The sequence below is a fragment of the Lycorma delicatula genome, chromosome 5, assembly GCF_047948215.1.
Source record: "Lycorma delicatula isolate Av1 chromosome 5, ASM4794821v1, whole genome shotgun sequence".
Classification (NCBI taxonomy): domain Eukaryota; kingdom Metazoa; phylum Arthropoda; class Insecta; order Hemiptera; family Fulgoridae; genus Lycorma; species Lycorma delicatula.
Genome location: NC_134459.1, coordinates 177,035,351 through 177,055,384, shown reverse-complemented (window position 1 = coordinate 177,055,384; position 20,034 = coordinate 177,035,351). Strand labels below are relative to the sequence as shown.

The window sequence follows — 20,034 nt, the reverse complement described above, 5'->3', positions numbered from 1 at the left end:
CTGATTCTACCTTCAAAAATATAGAAAAGAAAAAGCTTATATTTTCAAAACATAAAATTACAAAAAAACCTGTAATTTCACTTATAACCTAGTAATGTTGCAACATTAATTGATGTTATTTTGCTTTAGATCTTAGGGAAAACTGTTTTAACCATTTTTAGTATTATCACTTAACATCCTTACATCTTTCAAGATCGTTAACCTTTAGATTTTAACATCAATTAATGAATCGATCTAAGCAGTACATAGAAGAAATTCTTACCTTATTAATTTAATCTATCATGAATACAATCCTTTTTAATGATACCTCACCATATATATATTATTATATATATAATAATAATAATAATAATATATATATATATATATATATATACATTATTAGGAGCTGATGAGCTCCTAATAATATAGACCAGTGATTCTCAACCTTTTTATAGTACCACAGCCCCCAAAAGGTAAAAAAAAATGAATATTTTGTGACTCTCCCTACCTGATGAAACCTAGTTAAAACTACTTTAGCTGCATTTATAGCGACGGATATGAAAATGCATGTAAAGAGTGTACAAACATGAGAAATTTACAGGTACCAACTTGATGTGTACATGCTCCTTTTAATTTGGTTTGCTTCCATAATATTCACTACAAGAGTGTCATGTTCAAACGTGCATATGATATATTTGAGCACGTTGTGCTCTCAGCAGTATAAAAGAGGCGAAAGGGATTTTAGAACATCAGTTTAGTTTCCAACACAAAGTGTGCGTCTGGTGCCTTTATTTAAGTTTTTTTAGAAACACAGTTTCATTAAAAATAATAATTGAAGTTTTGGTTTTTAGTAAGTGCGATCAAAGGGTTTAACTGTTATATTTTTTTCCAATTAGATTCTTATGCAAAATCGATAAATTTGTGAAAAAATGAAGTGAGCCACCTACATCCAGTGAAACGATTGGTAAAAAGGCAAGAAGATTGTACAATGACAGTTACTTAAATTACAGTTTTACCTCATTAAATGGAAAGTCACAGTGCACTGTTTGCTTTTAAGTCCTCTCCATTGAAAGCATGAAGCTATCAAAATTAATTGTGACAGCCAGAAACTAAACATACATAAAAGCAAATCTTTAGAAAGAAAATTACATACTTTGAGAAGCTTCTATTTGTAAATCAAGCCATACTGATAAAAGTATACTTGAAGAATCTCTGATTCTAATTTTGTATCTCATAGCATTAAGAGCAGTTAAGATGTTCAAACTCATACAATCGCAGAAAGCCTCATACTGCCCGCTGCAATTGATATGGTCAGTGTTTTAATGGTATGGAAGAAGCAAGATTGTAAAAAAATTCTGATTTCTAACAACAAATCACGGCGAATCGATGACATGGCTGGCAATGGTAACAATCAGATAATTCGGCAAGTGAGTTCAAATGAAATGTTTAGTATTCAATTTGATGAATCAACAGATGTAGCAAACATTTCTCAGTTCTACTGTTTTAGGATATGAATGCAATAGACAGATCGATGCTGTTTTGCAAATCAATACTTCATGCAACAGGACAATGTCTTTTTGATGTTTTTTATGAAGCGATTAAAAACTACAACATAGATTGTACAAAATATATTGCAGTATGTAGTGATAGTGCAAAGAAAATAACAGCAATGAAAAGTGACGTTCTGAAAAAATTAAAATTTCATCTTTTAACAAGAGCAGAATGGATTCACTGCTTTCCTTCGGAGATATTCTTGCCAAAAAAAATATGCCAAAAAATCTTGATAAATTCTTTGTAAAGCTGTAAAAATGATTAATTTTATTAAAAGTTGACAATTACAGAATAGGCTGTTTGCAAAAATATGCAATGAAATGGGTGAAAAGAAAACAAATCTTTTCTTTTTCATACAGAAGTTAGATGGTTGTCATGTGAGAAAGTGTTAATCCAGTTATTGGATTAATGTGAGATGAATCAATAATATTTTTCCAAGATAAACAAATGCCATTTTCCATGTTTTCACAGAATAATGAGTATATGTTGCTGCTGGCTTACTTAGCTGATGTATTTTCGCATTTAAACAACTTGAATGTGAATTTACAAGGACATGATACAAAATGTTATTAATAACAAAGTTCATACTTTTATTAAGAAGCTTGATATCTGGATTATTCACAACCAAAGCAAAAAGTTTTATATGTTTCTACTCAGTTGCGATTATACTGAAGAAAATCTGGAAGAAAATACTATTATCCACCACAGTTTGGATAGCATAAAGATGCATTTATGTGAGCTAAAAATTCAGCTGGCGAAGTGTTTTCTGGAAGATAAAAATGATTTCTTTTTGAGATGGGTACTGAATCCACTTAAAGAAAACATTGCAGTTGCTAAGTTATCAGTGAGATTCACAAGCAGCTCCTTGAAATGTTAAAACATTACAACTACAATTTGCATTGAAGATTTAGATATGTTTTGATTTGCTCATTGCAGTGAATATAGAAATTCGATGACAGAAGCATTGAAAATATTAATTCCTTTCGTCATGTCTTATTTCTGTGAAAAGGGTTTTTCGTCAATGGTTGTGTGAAAAAGTAAATATAGGAATCGTCTTTTTTCAGTTGAACAATTTGCGTTTGTGTGTTTCTAATATAGATCCACGGAGAAACTTTTAAATGAAAAACAAATGTAACCATCTCATTAATTTATTTTCTTTACATGTTTATACTTGTAAATGTAAGTAAAATGTTTATAATACATGTTTTTTTTTCACATAAAATGATTTCATTATTATTTACATGTAAAGTTGTAAGCTAAGTTCACAACCTCCCTTTCATATCACCAACTTAAAAATTGCATGTCACGAAAATTAAAATATATGCATAAAAAAATAATATCATTACTTAGTAAGCAAAAAATAAAATATAAATTACCTCGATCCATTCAGCTGTGGAACCATCAGATATTCCTTGTTGTTTGTTCAATAAGAAATCAATTAAGAGTTGTACTTCTGATTTAGATAATTCAGCTTTACGAACAAGCACCATCAATAAATTAACATTTACTCCTTCACGATCACCACCTAAAATATAAAAGTCAATAATTAAAAATAAATATATTAAGACATTTACCTCATACATGTTTATATTGAGAAGCTCCAACAAATTATCATAAAACAAAAAATTGACACCTGAAATAGAATTTTGCAAACGCAAAATGATGAACATTGGCCATATTACAAGTCAATTAATGTGTCAGTCACCAATTAAGTAAAATCCTAATAAGAAAAAGTTAATAAATTAATTACAAAATTTAATTATATATATATATTTATGTGTGTATATTTATACACATAACAATGACTAAAAGGTATAACAGCAGGAAAACAAAAGATACCAAGATGAGACATTTAAAGAGAACAGTAGAAAAATAAGGCAGGATCACAAAAGAAAATATTATATTGTGTGGAGAGAAATATAATGTTATTCTTTCTTTCATTCACTCTCCGTTTTGTTGTACCATTAGTAAGAATCAACAATCATAAATCCTTCATATTTGAGAAAACTCAGATAATAAACAGAAAAAATATAATTATCGGATGTATAATTAAATATAAAATCTGAACATGATGATTGGATTAGTCGTTTTAAATAGTTCAAAATTATAAATAAAAAAATATACTTAAATAATGGTACAAATAATAGTTTTATTATATTGTTAACAAGACTGGTATAATGAACCTGAGTAACGGATTCCTACCGATTAAGAAGAAAGTTGTAGAAAATATAATAATGGGAGAATCCAGAAAGGGGCTAAAAGAAACCCTTTTAGTAAATGTAGCAGGCCCACTTAACAATCACCTTTTGCAATACTGCTCACTGATACACCTAAACAGATGTTCCGTAAGAAGAGTAACCGGACTTGAGTAAGAATTTCACTGGAACGTGCGAGAATGGACGATCATTCTCACGTTTCGAGTTGGGTCCGGTCTGGCAGGTAAAGAAAATAAGAGTATAAATACTCTGGGAAAGACCAGTTGAAATCAGTCTAAGCAAGACATTATGATATCAGTTCTGAGAGAGTACTACGATAGAGGAGTTACTATGCGAGTTTGACACAATTAAAGTGACGTCACAAGTAATTCCAGTACACGAAAACAAGAAATGGTTCAGCGAGTTACTGAGAGATTATAAGTGAAAGAGCTATATACTAAATTTCATTCACAAATCGTTAGGGTAGTTTTATTTGTGAAAAACAAAGATATTTGCAGAGAAAGAACTTTATACTTATCATCTATTATACCATTGTTGCTATTACAAGACTAGTGCTTAAAAGAGTTAAGACTAGCGGTCATGCTAATGTCTTTTGTCAATGTAATTGAATTGTGCTTTTCATTATTTATCTACCTGAGAATAAATCTTGATGACTACTTCAAATTCTGTTTTGTATCTAATTACTGTCTGTAATTATTATTGTTGTTGTGATTACTATTATTATTTGTTTTCTGTTGATATTTATTATTGTTGTTTGCTGTTACCATTACTGTTGTTATTCTAATTATGAGTTGTTTATAATTGTTGCTTACTATCATTATTATTATTAATTTGTCTTGTTTTACTTATGTTCTTTAAATAATAAATTGTAATTATATAAACAATTGTCAATCTCTCAATATCTTCATTGAGCTGTGAACATGTGACAATATATCAGAACAGTTCTGTTTATGTAAGTGATTGAGCTGGTAAATATATGTTTTTAAGTTTTAATATTTTAAACATTTTTAATTAAATTTTACAACATTCTGATTAAGCAGATATCTCTGAGAAAGTAATAAACATGGGCTAAAACCAAAAGCAGTTAGGTGAAAAAATTAATTTCAATAAAAAAATTAAACTTACTTATTTGATTTAATGCAGCTAATTCGCTCTTTTTCTTCTTGCTAAGTTTGACCGATGGTGATGAGGTTAATTTTTCAGTCTGAGACTGTTGTTGTGATGAACAGGTGGGAAAATTGCTAACATCAGGTGCAACATTACTGACCTGATTACTTGTCAGTGGCTGAGGTGATGACTGTTGCTGCACCTGCACCTGCTGCTGCTGTTGTTGTTGTTGTTGTTGTTGTTGTTGCTGTTGCTGCTGCTGCTGTTGTTGTTGTTGTTGTTGTTGCACTTGCTTATAATTTAACTTTGTAACTGTAACCTCTTTCTTCTCACTAACAGCAACTACTGGCAGATTAACATTAACAATAGGCTTATCTGCTTTTACAGGATTATTTTTATCTGTAGGCTTTTGTTCCTTTTGCTGTTGTTTTGGTTGATTCTGCTGTTTCGTTACAGACTGTTGTTGCTGAGGTTGTCTCTGTTCAACTGTTTTATTATTTGCATTATTCCCCTTAGTAGATGATTTATGTTTCTGACTTGTTTGCTCTTTAAGAGGTGGCTCTTTAACCAAGGATGAACCTGTTTCTACATTAGTAGATTTGATGATTTCCTCACGCTGTAAATTAAAAAAAGTAATGTTACTGCAAAAAAAATCAATTAAATCAAACACACATTGGGAGTCTACTGCTGCAGACCCAAACTAATATTTACAGGCATAATGTTTGTTGGTCCAATTTGTCTACCAATCTGTTTCTTTTCACATACAAATGGCAAATCAGACTTTTTAAAAACTTTGTGAAAGTGATTGCTATTTGCCTTTTTTAACACCAGCTAAGTTTCATTTGAAAGATTTAAACTGATGTTTAAAGAAGATTTAGAAATAAAATCGTAAACTACCCAAAGCTATAAGTGAATCTAGTAATACCATAAATAAAAATAATCAATGTGTAAAAAATAGAAGTAATAATGTCAAAGACTAAATGCAGACTAGAGCAAATTGTGAAGGAAATGTGAAACAAATCAGAAATTCTAAATAAATTATAACTTAAGACCAAACCAGTCATAGGATTAATCAGTTTACTATTATTGTTTTTAAATTTATTACATATCTCCATACATTCACACACAGAAATAAATACAAGAACAGAAAAAATCAATTAAGAATAAACAATATACAAAAATCGTTAAAAAAAAAATTAACTAGAGATTAATGCAAGTTCTTCTTACGTCAAGGTCAACAGTGTAATACACAGATTTGTACGTGAAGTAAATTTATCAACATTTAGCTAACATTGTAATTTAACACTAATTAAAATGTGTATCGAGTAAAGTTTGGCCGGTTTACATCAGAAGTAACATTCCAACCGATTATCAAGGTTTAAAAAATTTATTTATCTATAAATAAATGTAAACATAAATTTTAAATGTCCTGAGTCTTACTTTTTAAACAAATAAACACAACAAAAATACATTATGATAAAAACTTATAAATGGAATGAAATAAATATAATGCATAAAAGATAATAATTCAGAGTATAAACAAATATGCAAGCACACATGCAAGTTATACTACAACCATTACAAAGTACACTATTAGAGTACTAACATTAATTTATCTGAAGTAGTAAGAGCTCCATAAAACTTTAAATAAGGCCCTTTACCTATTTTTTGCTAAAAATCAGAATTAAAATACACAGGTTTTTATTAATTTTTTAATCACTTTCATTTATCCGATACAAAAATCAACTATTTTTGTAAAAAGAAACCTCTGATTGTTTTACCAGTTTTCAACAGAAAACTGGTAAATTTTGTTCTAGGATATTTTATCCTAAATGAAACCATTTAGATGCTTTAGTCTCTCAAAGTTGAAAATTGATGTGGCAAACAAGTTAATTAATTCTACAGAGAAACATTAGGGAGGCATCCTTTCTCACTGTTTTGTGATTGTCAGATAGCATCTTGGGAACCCATCTATGTTTATTCTCATGGGCATATACAATAGACCAAATATTAGATCCACTTTTTAAAAACCTATTACTGGAAAGCAGAATTTTTTCTTCCATCATGTCATATGACAAATATGAGTTGCTGTCAAAATTTCTTCATTTCAATGACAATGCACAAGTAGAAAATCTTAATGGGCCAGAAAAATTAGTCAAAATTCACCCTATAGTTTCTCACCTTAATAAGTTTCAAGAAGTCTATATTCTATTGAAAGATATCTGCATTGAACATGCTTTGCTTTTATGGAAAGGTGTGTTGTCTTTTCGACATTACACGCCTAAGAAGACAGCAAAATTGGGCAAGAAAATGTGAAGTTTGTGAATCAACAACTGATTACACGTGGTCCTTCATTGTGTACACTGGAAAAGATATGCAGTTTGATTCACATCTAATCTCTGTTGGGCTTAAAAGTTGTTGGATTAAATCTGAAAGTGTAGTCTTCACACTCGTTAGAAAAACTTTTGGATAAAGGTTGCAAATTGTGGATGGACAATTGGTACAACAGTCCTAATTTAGCCCATTTACTAAAAAGTAAAAATATAGACTGAGTTAGTACACTTAATCTGAGAAGAAAGAACATAAAATAAAAAAAGTTAGTTAAAGGAGAATTGTGTGCAACACATTCTGGTGATGTGTCCATCCTCAAATGGCGTGAAAAACAATTAGTTTCATTCATATCCAAGTATCACAATATGGAATCTGTAGAAAGATTAACAAGCACACAAAAGTAAATGAAGTGAAACCGATTATTGTTTTACACTATAACAAGTAAACGGGTGGTGTAGATGTACATGACCAACAGTTACAGTGTAATCCTGTTGAATGCAAAGATGAGAAAAAGTGGTGCATGAAACTTTTTAAAAGATTAATAAATATTACAATTAAAAATTTTTACATAATTTGGAAGAAGAATAACCAAACGGTAAATCATCATCTGTCGTTCAGATTATCTCTAATCAGTAAACTTATTCAACAACAATGTAAGAACAAAATACCCTGATGCGGACAGCCAACAATCAAGCCTCCGCCATCCAGATTGACTACCAACATTTCCCAAAGAGAATTCCAGCTGTAGGTAAAAAAAGCCAATCCGTAAAAGAGATGTGCTGTTTGCTATAAAATTGGTAAAAGGAAGGATTCTTCCTCTGGTGTTGTAACTGTGGAGCTGGCTTGGGCATAGATCCATGTTTTGAGTTCTATCACACTAACAAAACCTTTTACGCTAACTGTATACCTCCTTTTTCATGCTAACACATTTATTAATCGTAATCGGTATTCTACAATGTTTACTATTTAAGTTTGAAATATTATACACATATCTTAAGTAGAAGTAAAAATTCAACTAACATGCTTCTTTCTGTACTTTTATTTTTAAAAAAACCCATACAGATGGGGATCAGTTACCTGCGTAACTAACACGTTAAAAGGTTAAACAAAACAAGTTTTATCTTTATCAGAAACAACCAGTTAACATCCTAAAAACTCAGTAAGACCTCATTACACTGTGACAGTTGAAATCTAAGTGAAATCTTTCATCAGCCGTAACTCACAAATGAAGAATTTTAGGACATATGTTTAAGTGAACTTTTTCCATTATTTTCATGAGTAGAATAGGTTTATGAAAGTTCCAGGAGAACTTTGTGACACACCTACCTGTATATATATATATACAGGTAGGTTGTCACCTACCTGAAACTCTATATATAACTCTATATTGCAAAATATATATATATATATATATTGCACAACAAAAATAAAAGCTACAAAACACATAAAATAAAAATAAACAAATTTAGAGCTTCACAAAAGAAAAAAACAAAGACGTGTACATACATGGAAGATTTTAATAGAATAATGTTTGTGCAACAAATATATATGCCAAAATTCTTATCATTCATATTTACTCTTTTGGGCACAGGGGGCATTTTTTTAAAGAAAGTTTACTCTTGTAGGAATAATATATTTAGACATATTGGTAAACTCGCTGAAACCACAGCTTAAGACAGGTTTGATTACATCTAACAACTGTCCATCCCATTAGTCATGAAGGGCAATGGTTTCTCAATGAAAGCCTGCCACAACACTGAGAAAGTTGCACAGATCACAATAATGAGGTATAAATGTCACCCCAATTATTGAATTTAAGATTAAGCATTTTTTTTTCTTAGAAGGATATGTAAAGAATACGTGTTTGTGCTTATCACCATTTCCTGCTGATATTACAGAACTTAAAAACCTTGTCACCAATGCTGTAACGCTGATGTGACATTCTCATGTTCACATGGGATGGAAAGGAATGTTGTTACATATCTGTCACATCTGTAAACATGAACACACAGCTCATGTGTGAAATATTTTTTTAAATAATTGGAGTCTACCTTCACTTTAACATAATATAAATTAGAATCTTTTCATAATCTGTCAATATAAACTATTTTAAATGTTTCAAAGATTTATGAATAACCCAATATTAAAACAAGTCACCCTTGAAACTATTTTTTAACCAGCACTAAATAGAGTGAAAAGTTTTAACTGTAAAAAAAATATTTTCAATAATTTGGTGAAGATGTAGGCAAGTTTTTAAAAATATTCATAACAATCCACATCGATGCAAAAATGAAATTTTATCAAAATCATAAAAACAATTTAGAGAAATTTAATATTTAAAAAATACTATTTTTTCAACAATTTTGAAAACTGCAAACTTATGATAAAAATACATTTAAAATATAGCATTATTTTTAACAATAAATATATTTAAATTGAAATTTTACTTACTTCAAGTAAATGTTAGAATTTGGATAATTTTTTTTCTTTTGTGTGGCTTAGCAATTACGATATTTTTGTAAACAAGATATGTCTTAAATAATGTCTCACAATATTACTTAATTTGAAGTTAATTACGATGTCAGAGAATTTACATGTAAACTATCACTGCAATTACTGTAATTAAAATTACAGAATAATGTCCCATTGATAATATTGTTCTTTTAAAATAATCTTTAAAAAGATTTCATAAGAAAATGTACTTTCTAAGTATAAAACCTACTGCTAGTAAAAAAAAGTCAACTTGATAATAAAAAAGAATATAACAGAAGTAATGAAATAGAGCAAGGAATTAGCAAATGCAGTAAACTCTGCTCATTGATGTCAAATAGCAATATACATGCAGCAAATCATTAATATTAGACTTTCCAGGAGCTTTTTTTGTGTTTAAAGTAACTCCTGCAACAAATACAAAAATAGGCCAAGGAATGGCAAACAAAATTACAGTCCTGGTATCAAGGCAAGAGTGTAGTGCATGATGAGGAAAACTAGTAGGCTGATAACAAATTTAATAGACATATAATTCCTGCTACACAGATAAAAATTCATATAAGGCATTTTTATTATAATAAACTCAATATAGATCTAAAAACAGTTTACACACAGTAAACAAATATCATAATTTAACCACATATATTAAATATAAACACTTTCCTTTGTACTGCAACGTATAAAGGAAAACAATGGTAATCAGGAATAAGGCTTGTTTTACATATACAGTATTTTTCCATGTCTTCAGATGGAATTTATCAGATAGTTTATTAAGATAATATTGTTTTTATTCAAACAGTAAAGTACATAAAGACATACATAACGTACATTCTTAATTACATACAACGAAGAATGTCCCTCAGGGTAGCGGCAGCGTACAACTTGGTTTCAATGAAGGCAGCCTTGGTTGTGGGAGGGTTATTCCTCTTCAGCAGCTGGCCCGACATTGAGTACAAATGTAGGAAGGGAAAGAGGCTAAAGAGTCATATGAGAAAGTATAAGATGACCGGCAGGTTCCTTGGGGTACAACTATTACAGAAAGGTGGATTTTACCGGCTGATCCCTGACATATGGTGCTGGTTGGAGAGGGGGTTTGGAGGGCTGAATTATTGACTCGCTCAAATGTGCCTGACCTTCTTGGGAGAAGAAAGGCTGATGATGATGCGTGCCCTTATTGTGGCAGTGGAAGTGGACAATATAACTGACAGAATGCTCAGCAGTGAGGGTCAGAATTTTGCTATGATATCATATCATATCAAAATTCACTGCTTCAATACTACACCAGGACTAGGGAACAGCTGACCAAGAAGAGGACTGAGACAGTAACTGTTGACTACCATGATGAGAATGAAGATGATCTCCGCTCAGGATTATAAGATAGCTGCAGTAAAGCCCTCTGTTGAGGTGAAGTGAAGGACTGGAAAGCAAGGGGGAGAAGGGCAGCCTCCTGTAGAGCCGTCATTTATCCATGCTTGTGAGTGCGGATTAGCGACTGTGATGATGCATGGGGGACACTGGATCTGCTGAGCTCGAAGGCACCTCCTGAGGCATCGAAATTAAGCAATGCTTAATATGCACATATAATTAACATCTTGCAGAACCTGTAGCGAGTCTGACACGTTGTACGTAACAGGAATTATATGTAACCCCACCTCAACATTAACAAAAAAAAAAATTTATCATTGTTATAATTAAAAACAGGCCGAGGTAGGTAGAAAAATTGTTATATCAATTAGTTACGAGTTCTCTGTAATCAAAATAAATGGTCGGTTACCGTAAACAATTGAACAAAGGCTGAATTTAATTTTTTTTCAGTAAAACATATATTGGATATATGAAGATTAATTGTATTACTATCAGAACATAATAAAACGCATATTTGGCAGAAAATAAGTACACTGGTGAATATTTCCACAAGACTCCTGCAGTCACACTGGAATACCATCTGAAATCCATTTTATTTAATATTTTCAAGAAATATGAAACCTGCTGAAATTCATCATCAAAAAATTATTTTGAGAAGCACAATGAAACCATACACCGGTAGTGCTTTGAATTTTTTGTAGCAACTGATTCAGAGGAAAGGTTCTTAAGCCTTAATATAACAGGTGACAAACAATGATCGTCTCATTTAACTAGGACCAAAACTACAGTGCTCGATGATGAGGAGGTATATTTTAGGTAGATTTCATGAGAAAGCTACCTATTGTAGTGGGTACTGTGATTAAACTTACAGAAAATGTTGACATATTTTTGCATTTCACATCCCCCAGACCCCGAAACCGCATCAGTTCAAAACTTTACATATATATATATATATTTCACAGGACATGATAACTGCCATAATTTTGTGCAATCACTTTCAAATTGATACATAAAATATACGACCTAAAATCTCGGTCGGTTTGTTAATGGGCAAAATCGAACCATGGGGTAATAATGGAGGGGGGTTTGAAAAAATAAAATATCACTTAACTTTCTTATCAGGTAAAATACTGAATTTTTTTAAAGTTCCTACTACTGTACGAATAAGGGCCTAAACCTTATCTAAGTAAAGTTTTTTGATATCACCAACCATCGGCCCAGAGGGTAGAAAAAAGTTGGAATTGAATAAATCTAAATTTTTTTCTTAACTTTAAGAAGGAAAATTTTTTATCCCCTACTTAGCACTGGTGAAATCTACATTTCCTTTACATTTCCTAGCATTCCTTTCGGCATGCCGAAAGGAATTTTTTTCAAAGTAAGTAAGTTCATAGATTCAAGTAACCAATGTAAACTCTGTACAATACTTTAAAAGACAGATGGTTTTATCATCAATATTTTTGAGACAAGGCTAATGATAACCGCCGTCTCCTATTACGAAACTTAAAAAAAGATTGTATCACATGATTTAGAAAAGAAGATGTGGTATTATTAGTTATGGTTTTGTTGCTTCATGTCAATGCTCAGCTGTACACAGTTGCTCAATCCAAACAATTCATTTTGATATTTGCTTAAGAAGAACAACCGGATCAAAACTCTCTATTCTTTGCACCAAGCGACTTTCAACAACTTCCGTAACCAAACAGGTTCCCTTCTAGCCAGTGTTGCAATGACGATGTATTAAGAGAGCAGTGTACAACTGTTAATGGCTTCATTCCTGATGAAGGAATAAAAATGGATAAATACCTCATAATGATAAATGCTTTTTAGAAAAATTATTTAAGGTGCAGGTGGAGAAGATAGAAAATGAATTTGTATAAATAAAAAAGTAAATTTTTTATAAACAAATGGTACTGTTACTTTTCTAAAAATGTTTCATTTATATTAAGCAAAAAATATTTACATCTAGGCGCTAAAGTTACAATAAACAAAGTTCAGGCTAATACAAACATGAAAATTTTGCTAGAGGAAGAAGCCTATTTTAAAACAATGAAAAATAATCTTTCTTTTTAATTCTTAAAATTACAGTATAAATTGTATGTATTACCCTACAACACAAAACAAGAAAAACTGTGGCTTTTGAAATGCGATTTTTAAAGAGGAATGTTAAACAAAGTACATAAATCAAATAAGCGAGAATATTTTGCACAAATAAAAAACATCTGAATAATATCTGTAAAACATTAACGGTTATCAGTTGCCGGTGTGAAGTTAATCATAACTATATGAATTTAATGAAGTTATGCAAATAAAAGATACTGTTTTACTAACTATTCCGACAAACAATAACTCCATTTCTATAAACAATATAATTTCTCTTGAAAATAATTATTTAAATTCTTTATACAGGAAAACCATACTTACAACTGCTGGATTATAGCATTACTTGCATTTAAACTTTTCAGAAATAATTGAATTATATTAACGATTAAATCTTTTACAGATGACAGCTGTTGATCGATGAATGAAATACAATTAAGTAAAGGAAGAAAAACAATGTAGACTAAAAAATTTATTCAGCTGTTCATAATAAACTGTATCTGTAATTTTATTCTTTAAACGATTTAAAAACCAGCAATATATGTTCACACTTAAACAAATTTTGTTAAAATATGAACACATACCTTGAAAATAATCAACACAAACAACCGTAATCCATATGAAGATATACTTTTATCTATGAATTAATAAAGTATAATTATGTTACAGACAATCAGAGAATTGCTATGAGTTATTGTTATGGGGGTCTAAAATCTTTGTAACTAACATGCTACTATTAGTAAAGAAGCAACTGATGTGTTGTATTTGCATGCAAACTAATTTGATTACTTAATAAAAAAAACATTAAAAATATATTTTTCATCTACATCTAGAAAAGAAAGAAGAGAAAATTCTCAGCTACGTGTCAAAGAATTAACTTTCATTATTGCAAAAAATAAGAAATGTTGCTTAAGTGAAAGTGTAAATAGAAGAATGTACTGAAAAGAAATTGATAAAACATAAATAGGAAAATGATAGAAAATAATGTGGAGAAAATGTAACAGGTAATAAAATCATAAAGAAAATTTATTAAGCTAATGGTATTAAAGAACAATTTAGATTCGGAGTAACAGTACAAGGTGAAAAGATAAAGATGCTACGATTTGCTAATGATATAGTAATTCTAGCCGAGAGTAAAAAGGATTTAGAAGAAACAATGAACGGCATAGATGAAGTCCTACGCAAGAACTATCGCATGAAAATAAACAAGAAGAAAACAAAAGTAATGAAATGTAGTAGAAATAACAAAGATGGACCGCTGAATGTGAAAATAGGAGGAGAAAAGATTATGGAGGTAGAAGAATTTTGTTAATTGGGAAGTAGAATTACTAAAGATGGACGAAGCAGGAGCGATATAAAATGCCGAATAGCACAAGCGAAACGAGCCTTCAGTAAGAAATATAATTTGTTTACATCAAAAATTAATTTAAATGTCAGGAAAAGATTTTTGAAAGTATATGTTTGGAGTGTCGCTTTATATGGAAGTGAAACTTGGACGATCAGAGTATCTGAGAAGAAAAAATTAGAAGCTTTTGAAATGCGGTGCTATAGGAGAATGTTAAAAATCAGACGGGTGGATAAAGTGACAAATGGAGAGGTATTGCGGCAAATAGATGAAGAAAGAAGCATTTGGAAAAATATAGTTAAAAAAAGAGACAGACTTATAGGCCACATACTAAGGCATCCTGGAATAGTCGCTTTAATATTGGAAGGACAGGTAGAAGGAAAAAATTGTGTAGGCAGGCCACGTTTGGAATATGTAAAACAAATTGTTAGGGATGTAGGATGTAGAGGGTATCCTGAAATGAAACGACTAGCACTAGATAGGGAATCTTGGAGAGCTGCATCAAACCAGTCAATGACTGAAGACAAAAAAAAAAAAAAATAGGCTAACAAAGCAGACATCCAACCATTTCTAAATCAATTATTCAAATAACTGCAGAAGAAAAAACAAATTATCAGCTTTAGATAAAGACTTACAACTAAAAATCAAGACTAACAAAATTATTATCCATCTGAAAGTCAATATGCATTAATGATCTAAATTATACAATTAGTAACCCTTGAAACATAAAAAAAAAGTAAAATTAGAAGCGAGAAAGGATGTATCAAGAATGAAAGATTGCATCAAACCAGACACATGACCAACAGGCAATCATATTACCTAAGCGATTATTTAGATAAAGTCAATTTAAGTGTAGTTCTGTCAAACTATCATTTGTCTATAAAACACAAGGGCCATCTGAAATGTAACACACATTGGAACATAGAATAAAATGTCCCACAAAGCGACAGGGGCTGCCATCTTATATTTCTTCCTTTACTACTAACATTCCAAAACTCATTAATCTATGACCTTTCATTTTCTGTCAATCGCCATTATTATGAAGTCGAGAACAACTGCTACATCACGTGTCTAAAATGAAATGCAGTGTCTGCATTATTAACAACGGAAAAAGATAAACACTAGTAACATTCATTGATGTCAAAAAGCAGTTGATTGAAGTACTGAGAGTAGGTGGCAATAACATTTCACGCCTCAGAAGCTTCTAACGCAAATGCTGAGGAGTATCCTCACAGTAGTTGAGCAGTTTTTATGATGAGAAGCACCAAGAGGAGATAAATGAATAGATTCAAAATTGCAAAACTCGCAGAAAAGAACAATCAACAAAAAGAATGTCATGAACAGCTTCTAAAATATTATCACGATGTGGGAAATGAAACAAAGTTTATCATTGTGAACCAGAAAAAACACTGCATAGCGTGGAATACTGGCACTATGGGTCACAACAATCAAAAATATTCAAAACACAACCTTCTAGAAAAAAAACTTTATTAACAGCGTTCTGGGATTTCTAACAAATGTAGATGACTAACTACCTGGAAGCCGGGTCGACTGTAAAATCTGTCCAATAGACGTTAAAACACCTTAGATGTGTTTATAATGTTTGACAATTCATGAAGCAATACAATAATGCAATGGCCATTCCTCTTCACATGCAACCGTCAAGGCAAAAAGTATTCTGTAATCATTTGAAATGGTCATGGCTTCCATCACATCAACATTAGAATAACATGTTTAAGACTATGGACTATAATGGTTCTCCACATAGATGACCAAGTAATGGTGACAAATCATCACTATCATGGTTATTGTTCATCATCCATTTACCATTCTTTTTTCAGCAGGCAAAGTTATTCTAAAAAGTTTGCTTGTTGTTCCCGGTTATTCAGTAACATTTATTCTATGTAAATAGCATAGACATTTATTTAATTTTACTTTTGATACACTTTTTTTGCTGATTTTTAAAAATTATCATTCAAGACTAATTTTTAACCAATTAATCATTAGATAAACAATAATTAGCAATTTTGATTAATAATTAACTTAAATATTTATTCTTTAAAAAAATCCATTAACAAGGTAAGATTTTTCATCGATATACTTTAATATTCTACTAGCATATTTATTTTGAAATAATTTACTTATGATTATTAATGGCTCATTATTTCATGACTAAGATAGCAATGGAATTGTCCATTTAAAATACATTAAAAACAAATAAAAAATATTAAAAGCTAGAATGAAAACAAACATCGGTTAAAGTTTGTAATTTTTTAGCAGCAATCTAAGAGTTAAATGAACGATGCACACACAAAAACACAACAACTTATGTTAAAATTAACAAACTACAAAAGGTAAAAGAATTCTAAGTTATTTAGTTTAAAAAAAAACAGACAATGTAGTTCACAATTAATGAACTACAATTAGTGAAAAAAAAAACTACAATGAATCTACACATATACACAAATAAGAATGCAAAAGGTCCAATAAATACTAGAAAACAAAACCTTTACCGTAAAAATAACTTAGCTAAAGATAGAAGAGTTATTACATAGTACAATCTAAGGATAAAAGGGTTAGATATGTAAGAAAAAATACAGCAACAGATATTAAACAGGCAGAAAATTTTCCCATGTATAAACATGAAAAAGAAATTGGTCAAGTGCAATGCTATACTTACACTGTGACTCCGTTTAAGCTCAAAATCATCTTTTGGATGAATTTTTTCAAAATGATTTTGTATGGGTGCTGGCTTTTCAGCCACAATATTTTGTTCATTTTTATTTAATAATATCGGCTTCTCTTTTTTCTTTGATTTCTTTTTTTCTTCTACCTACAATTATTGCACTTTATATAAATAATAAATATAACAATATATTTTAAATTACAATGTACTTTACTGCACAAGATGGTACTTAAAATGATAAATGAACAGTGTAAATAAATTTATAACATTAGTTTGCTAAATAAAAGATTCTTTTTAATTAAATACAATCTACCAAATAGTCAACTTTCTGTTGAAATAAAACAAAATGAATGCAATATGTACAATGTTTACTTAAAATTACACTAGAAAGTAAGATAACAAAACTGAGATATACATTCAACATTCAGTCATATTACATTGAGAGTTCTAAGGTTCAAATCCTAGTAAAGGCAGTTATATTTTACAGATTTGAATACTAGATCGTGAATACCAGTGTTCTGGCAGTTGGATTTCAATTAACCACACATCTCAGAAATGGTCGACCTGAGACTGTACAGGATTACACATAATTTACATTCATACATATCATCCTCTAAAGTAACTTTAACTTAATTTTATGAATTTTTTGATCAATTGTGAATGTATGTGGTCATATGAGTATTGTTTTTTCTCACATCTAGATGGACATACCACCATATTATGATCTTTTGTCATAATGTACAGAAAATAAACCTCGATCTTCAAAACACACAAGTAACGCTTGTACAAGAGTCATCCAATTTTTCATAATCATCTGTCACCATTTTTAACTTGTACTGATGTATACATAATATTCTTCAGCCTAATTTTTCTGCGAGTTTCATTAAAAAATAAAACAAAACTGCTCTAACTTCTGAACATGGTTCACAAACTTCAATTATCTTTAAACATCAAACAACCCAATTTTTTCTTCAATTTTCTAAATGATTTGTCACTTTCAAAAGGTAACCTTTCACTCATTCCTTCATCATGAGTACTACTTTCCCAATTTAAATTCACTGCGCATTTTTCCATATACTTTACTAATTTTATCTAACCTATTTATAATGTCTTTACAAAAAATAGAAACAAGCACGGAATCAATCTCATCAGCAATTTTGCTTTCACATATCTCTTTGTGTGAATGAATAAATGAACCAACATACCTTGCATTAAAGAATTTGAAATGAATAATAAGTTAATTTTAAACACACACACTTCAACTCAGCACAATTAGAAACAAAGTAAAAAAGTACTCGTGTCTGAATTTCAGAAACCATTCGTACACAAATTATTTATTTATTCATGTAGCAGACTGATTTACAATTGCAATAACTTTTTTTTGCCTAATGGGATGAGAAATGAATTTTGTAAAAAGTGAAAAATGCTAAGAATGATATACATTACAGCACTTCAACTGTTAAAAATAAACTGTGTTTTGCATTCTCAACAAGTTTACATATATTTTTGCTATTTGAATAAGCCTCAAAACTCAATCGCTATTTGCTTAGTGTGCTTTGGCAAGGCTTTCTACAATACCTGATAATAAGTGAGGGCTGCATAGATCTTCATGCCGATAAGGTTATTCATATACACAGAGGCATGTGTATTACTCGTTTAAGCAAGCACACACATTTAATAATAATTACCTAACAGCACAGATATGACGCTTTAACTTCTGTACAGAAAGTAATTATTTATAACAAACCACACCCTATTCATCCTGACCCCTGTAGGGGAAGACATCCTCCTCTGTTCCTAGCCCTTATAGGATTTATCTAATGAACTCCAAACAAAACACATCTTACAGAGTCTTAAGTAAGACTAAAGGTTGCTGGCCTCTGTGGTGTGAGTGGTAGCGTCTCGGCCTTTCATCTGGAGGTCCCGGGTTTGAATCCTGGTCAGGCATGGCATTTTTCACACGCTATAAAAACTGTTGTTCATCTCATCCTCTGAAACAATACCTAATGGTGTTTTTTTCAATATTGAAAAAAAAAAGTAAAACTGGAAGGATTTAACCAAACAAAGGAACTGAACTACCTACCCATATCCTGTTAATCAGGACCATGTAGGGGAAGACACCCTCCATATGACAGTTTCAGTCACCACACCACTCCGTCTGTAACTAGCCCTTATGGGCTTTACCGGAGGTCTTCTTCAAAACTTAGGCAAAAGACAGGTAAAAAGTTGAGTTCAACACGCAATAACATAGAATATGAGAACAACAAACATAAACCATGAATACGAAACAACAAAAGCAAAAAAAGAATGCGAGAAAGCCCAAGCGGCACCATAAACCCTCTCATCAATCCTTTCTTTCGCAAAGTAATTTATGAATTTCCCCGCTATGACCCATTTGGCCTGGTTTCGCCAATCAACACGGAGATCTAACATCAACCCAATAACATCAAGGTGATACGTGCGTCAACTCATACTTGGAGATTCATACAAAACATGATGAACGTCATTAACTGCCCGCATTGCAGACACATTCCTGAATCCACCAGGCCGAACCTCTGCAGGCTGTCCCTAAAAGCACCATGCCTAGAAAGATTTTGCATCACATACTTGTTCAGGTTTACCCAAGACGTGCCCTGCAAACTAAAATTTGGAAGTAGACCATGCGTATAATGTCCGCCCACTGCCTCATCCCATCTGGCCTGCCACAAAGCATTGCCATGATGTTCAATTTCCTGAATTTTTTCAGAAGTTCCCTCCCTTAACTTCTTTGCAACATAATGCTGTTGCCTGTCTGACACAAGCAAATCTATCGGTTTCACACCTGCAATCACCAAGATTGCCTCCTGTGAAATCATGTGATAGCT

General features: G+C 31.1%; 1 protein-coding gene across 18 annotated transcripts in view; it reads right to left on the bottom strand.

Annotated features, from left to right (window-relative positions):
- LOC142325617 (uncharacterized) overlaps positions 1-20,034 on the bottom strand; it is a 114,199-nt gene that overhangs the window by 73,420 nt on the left and 20,745 nt on the right. For 17 of the 18 annotated variants that reach the window (XR_012756578.1, XR_012756580.1, XR_012756577.1 and 14 more), the window contains exons 3-5: positions 17,165-17,317; positions 4,875-5,472; positions 2,910-3,058 (exon numbers count right to left, since the gene is read on the bottom strand). Coding sequence is in view for 14 of the 18 variants with exons in the window: in XM_075367587.1 (XP_075223702.1) it covers positions 2,910-3,058; positions 4,875-5,472; positions 17,165-17,317 (900 nt within the window). In the remaining 4 variants the exon portion in view is untranslated. The remainder of the gene's footprint in view (positions 1-2,909; positions 3,059-4,874; positions 5,473-17,164; positions 17,318-20,034) is intronic. The other variant, XM_075367598.1, reaches the window with a different exon arrangement.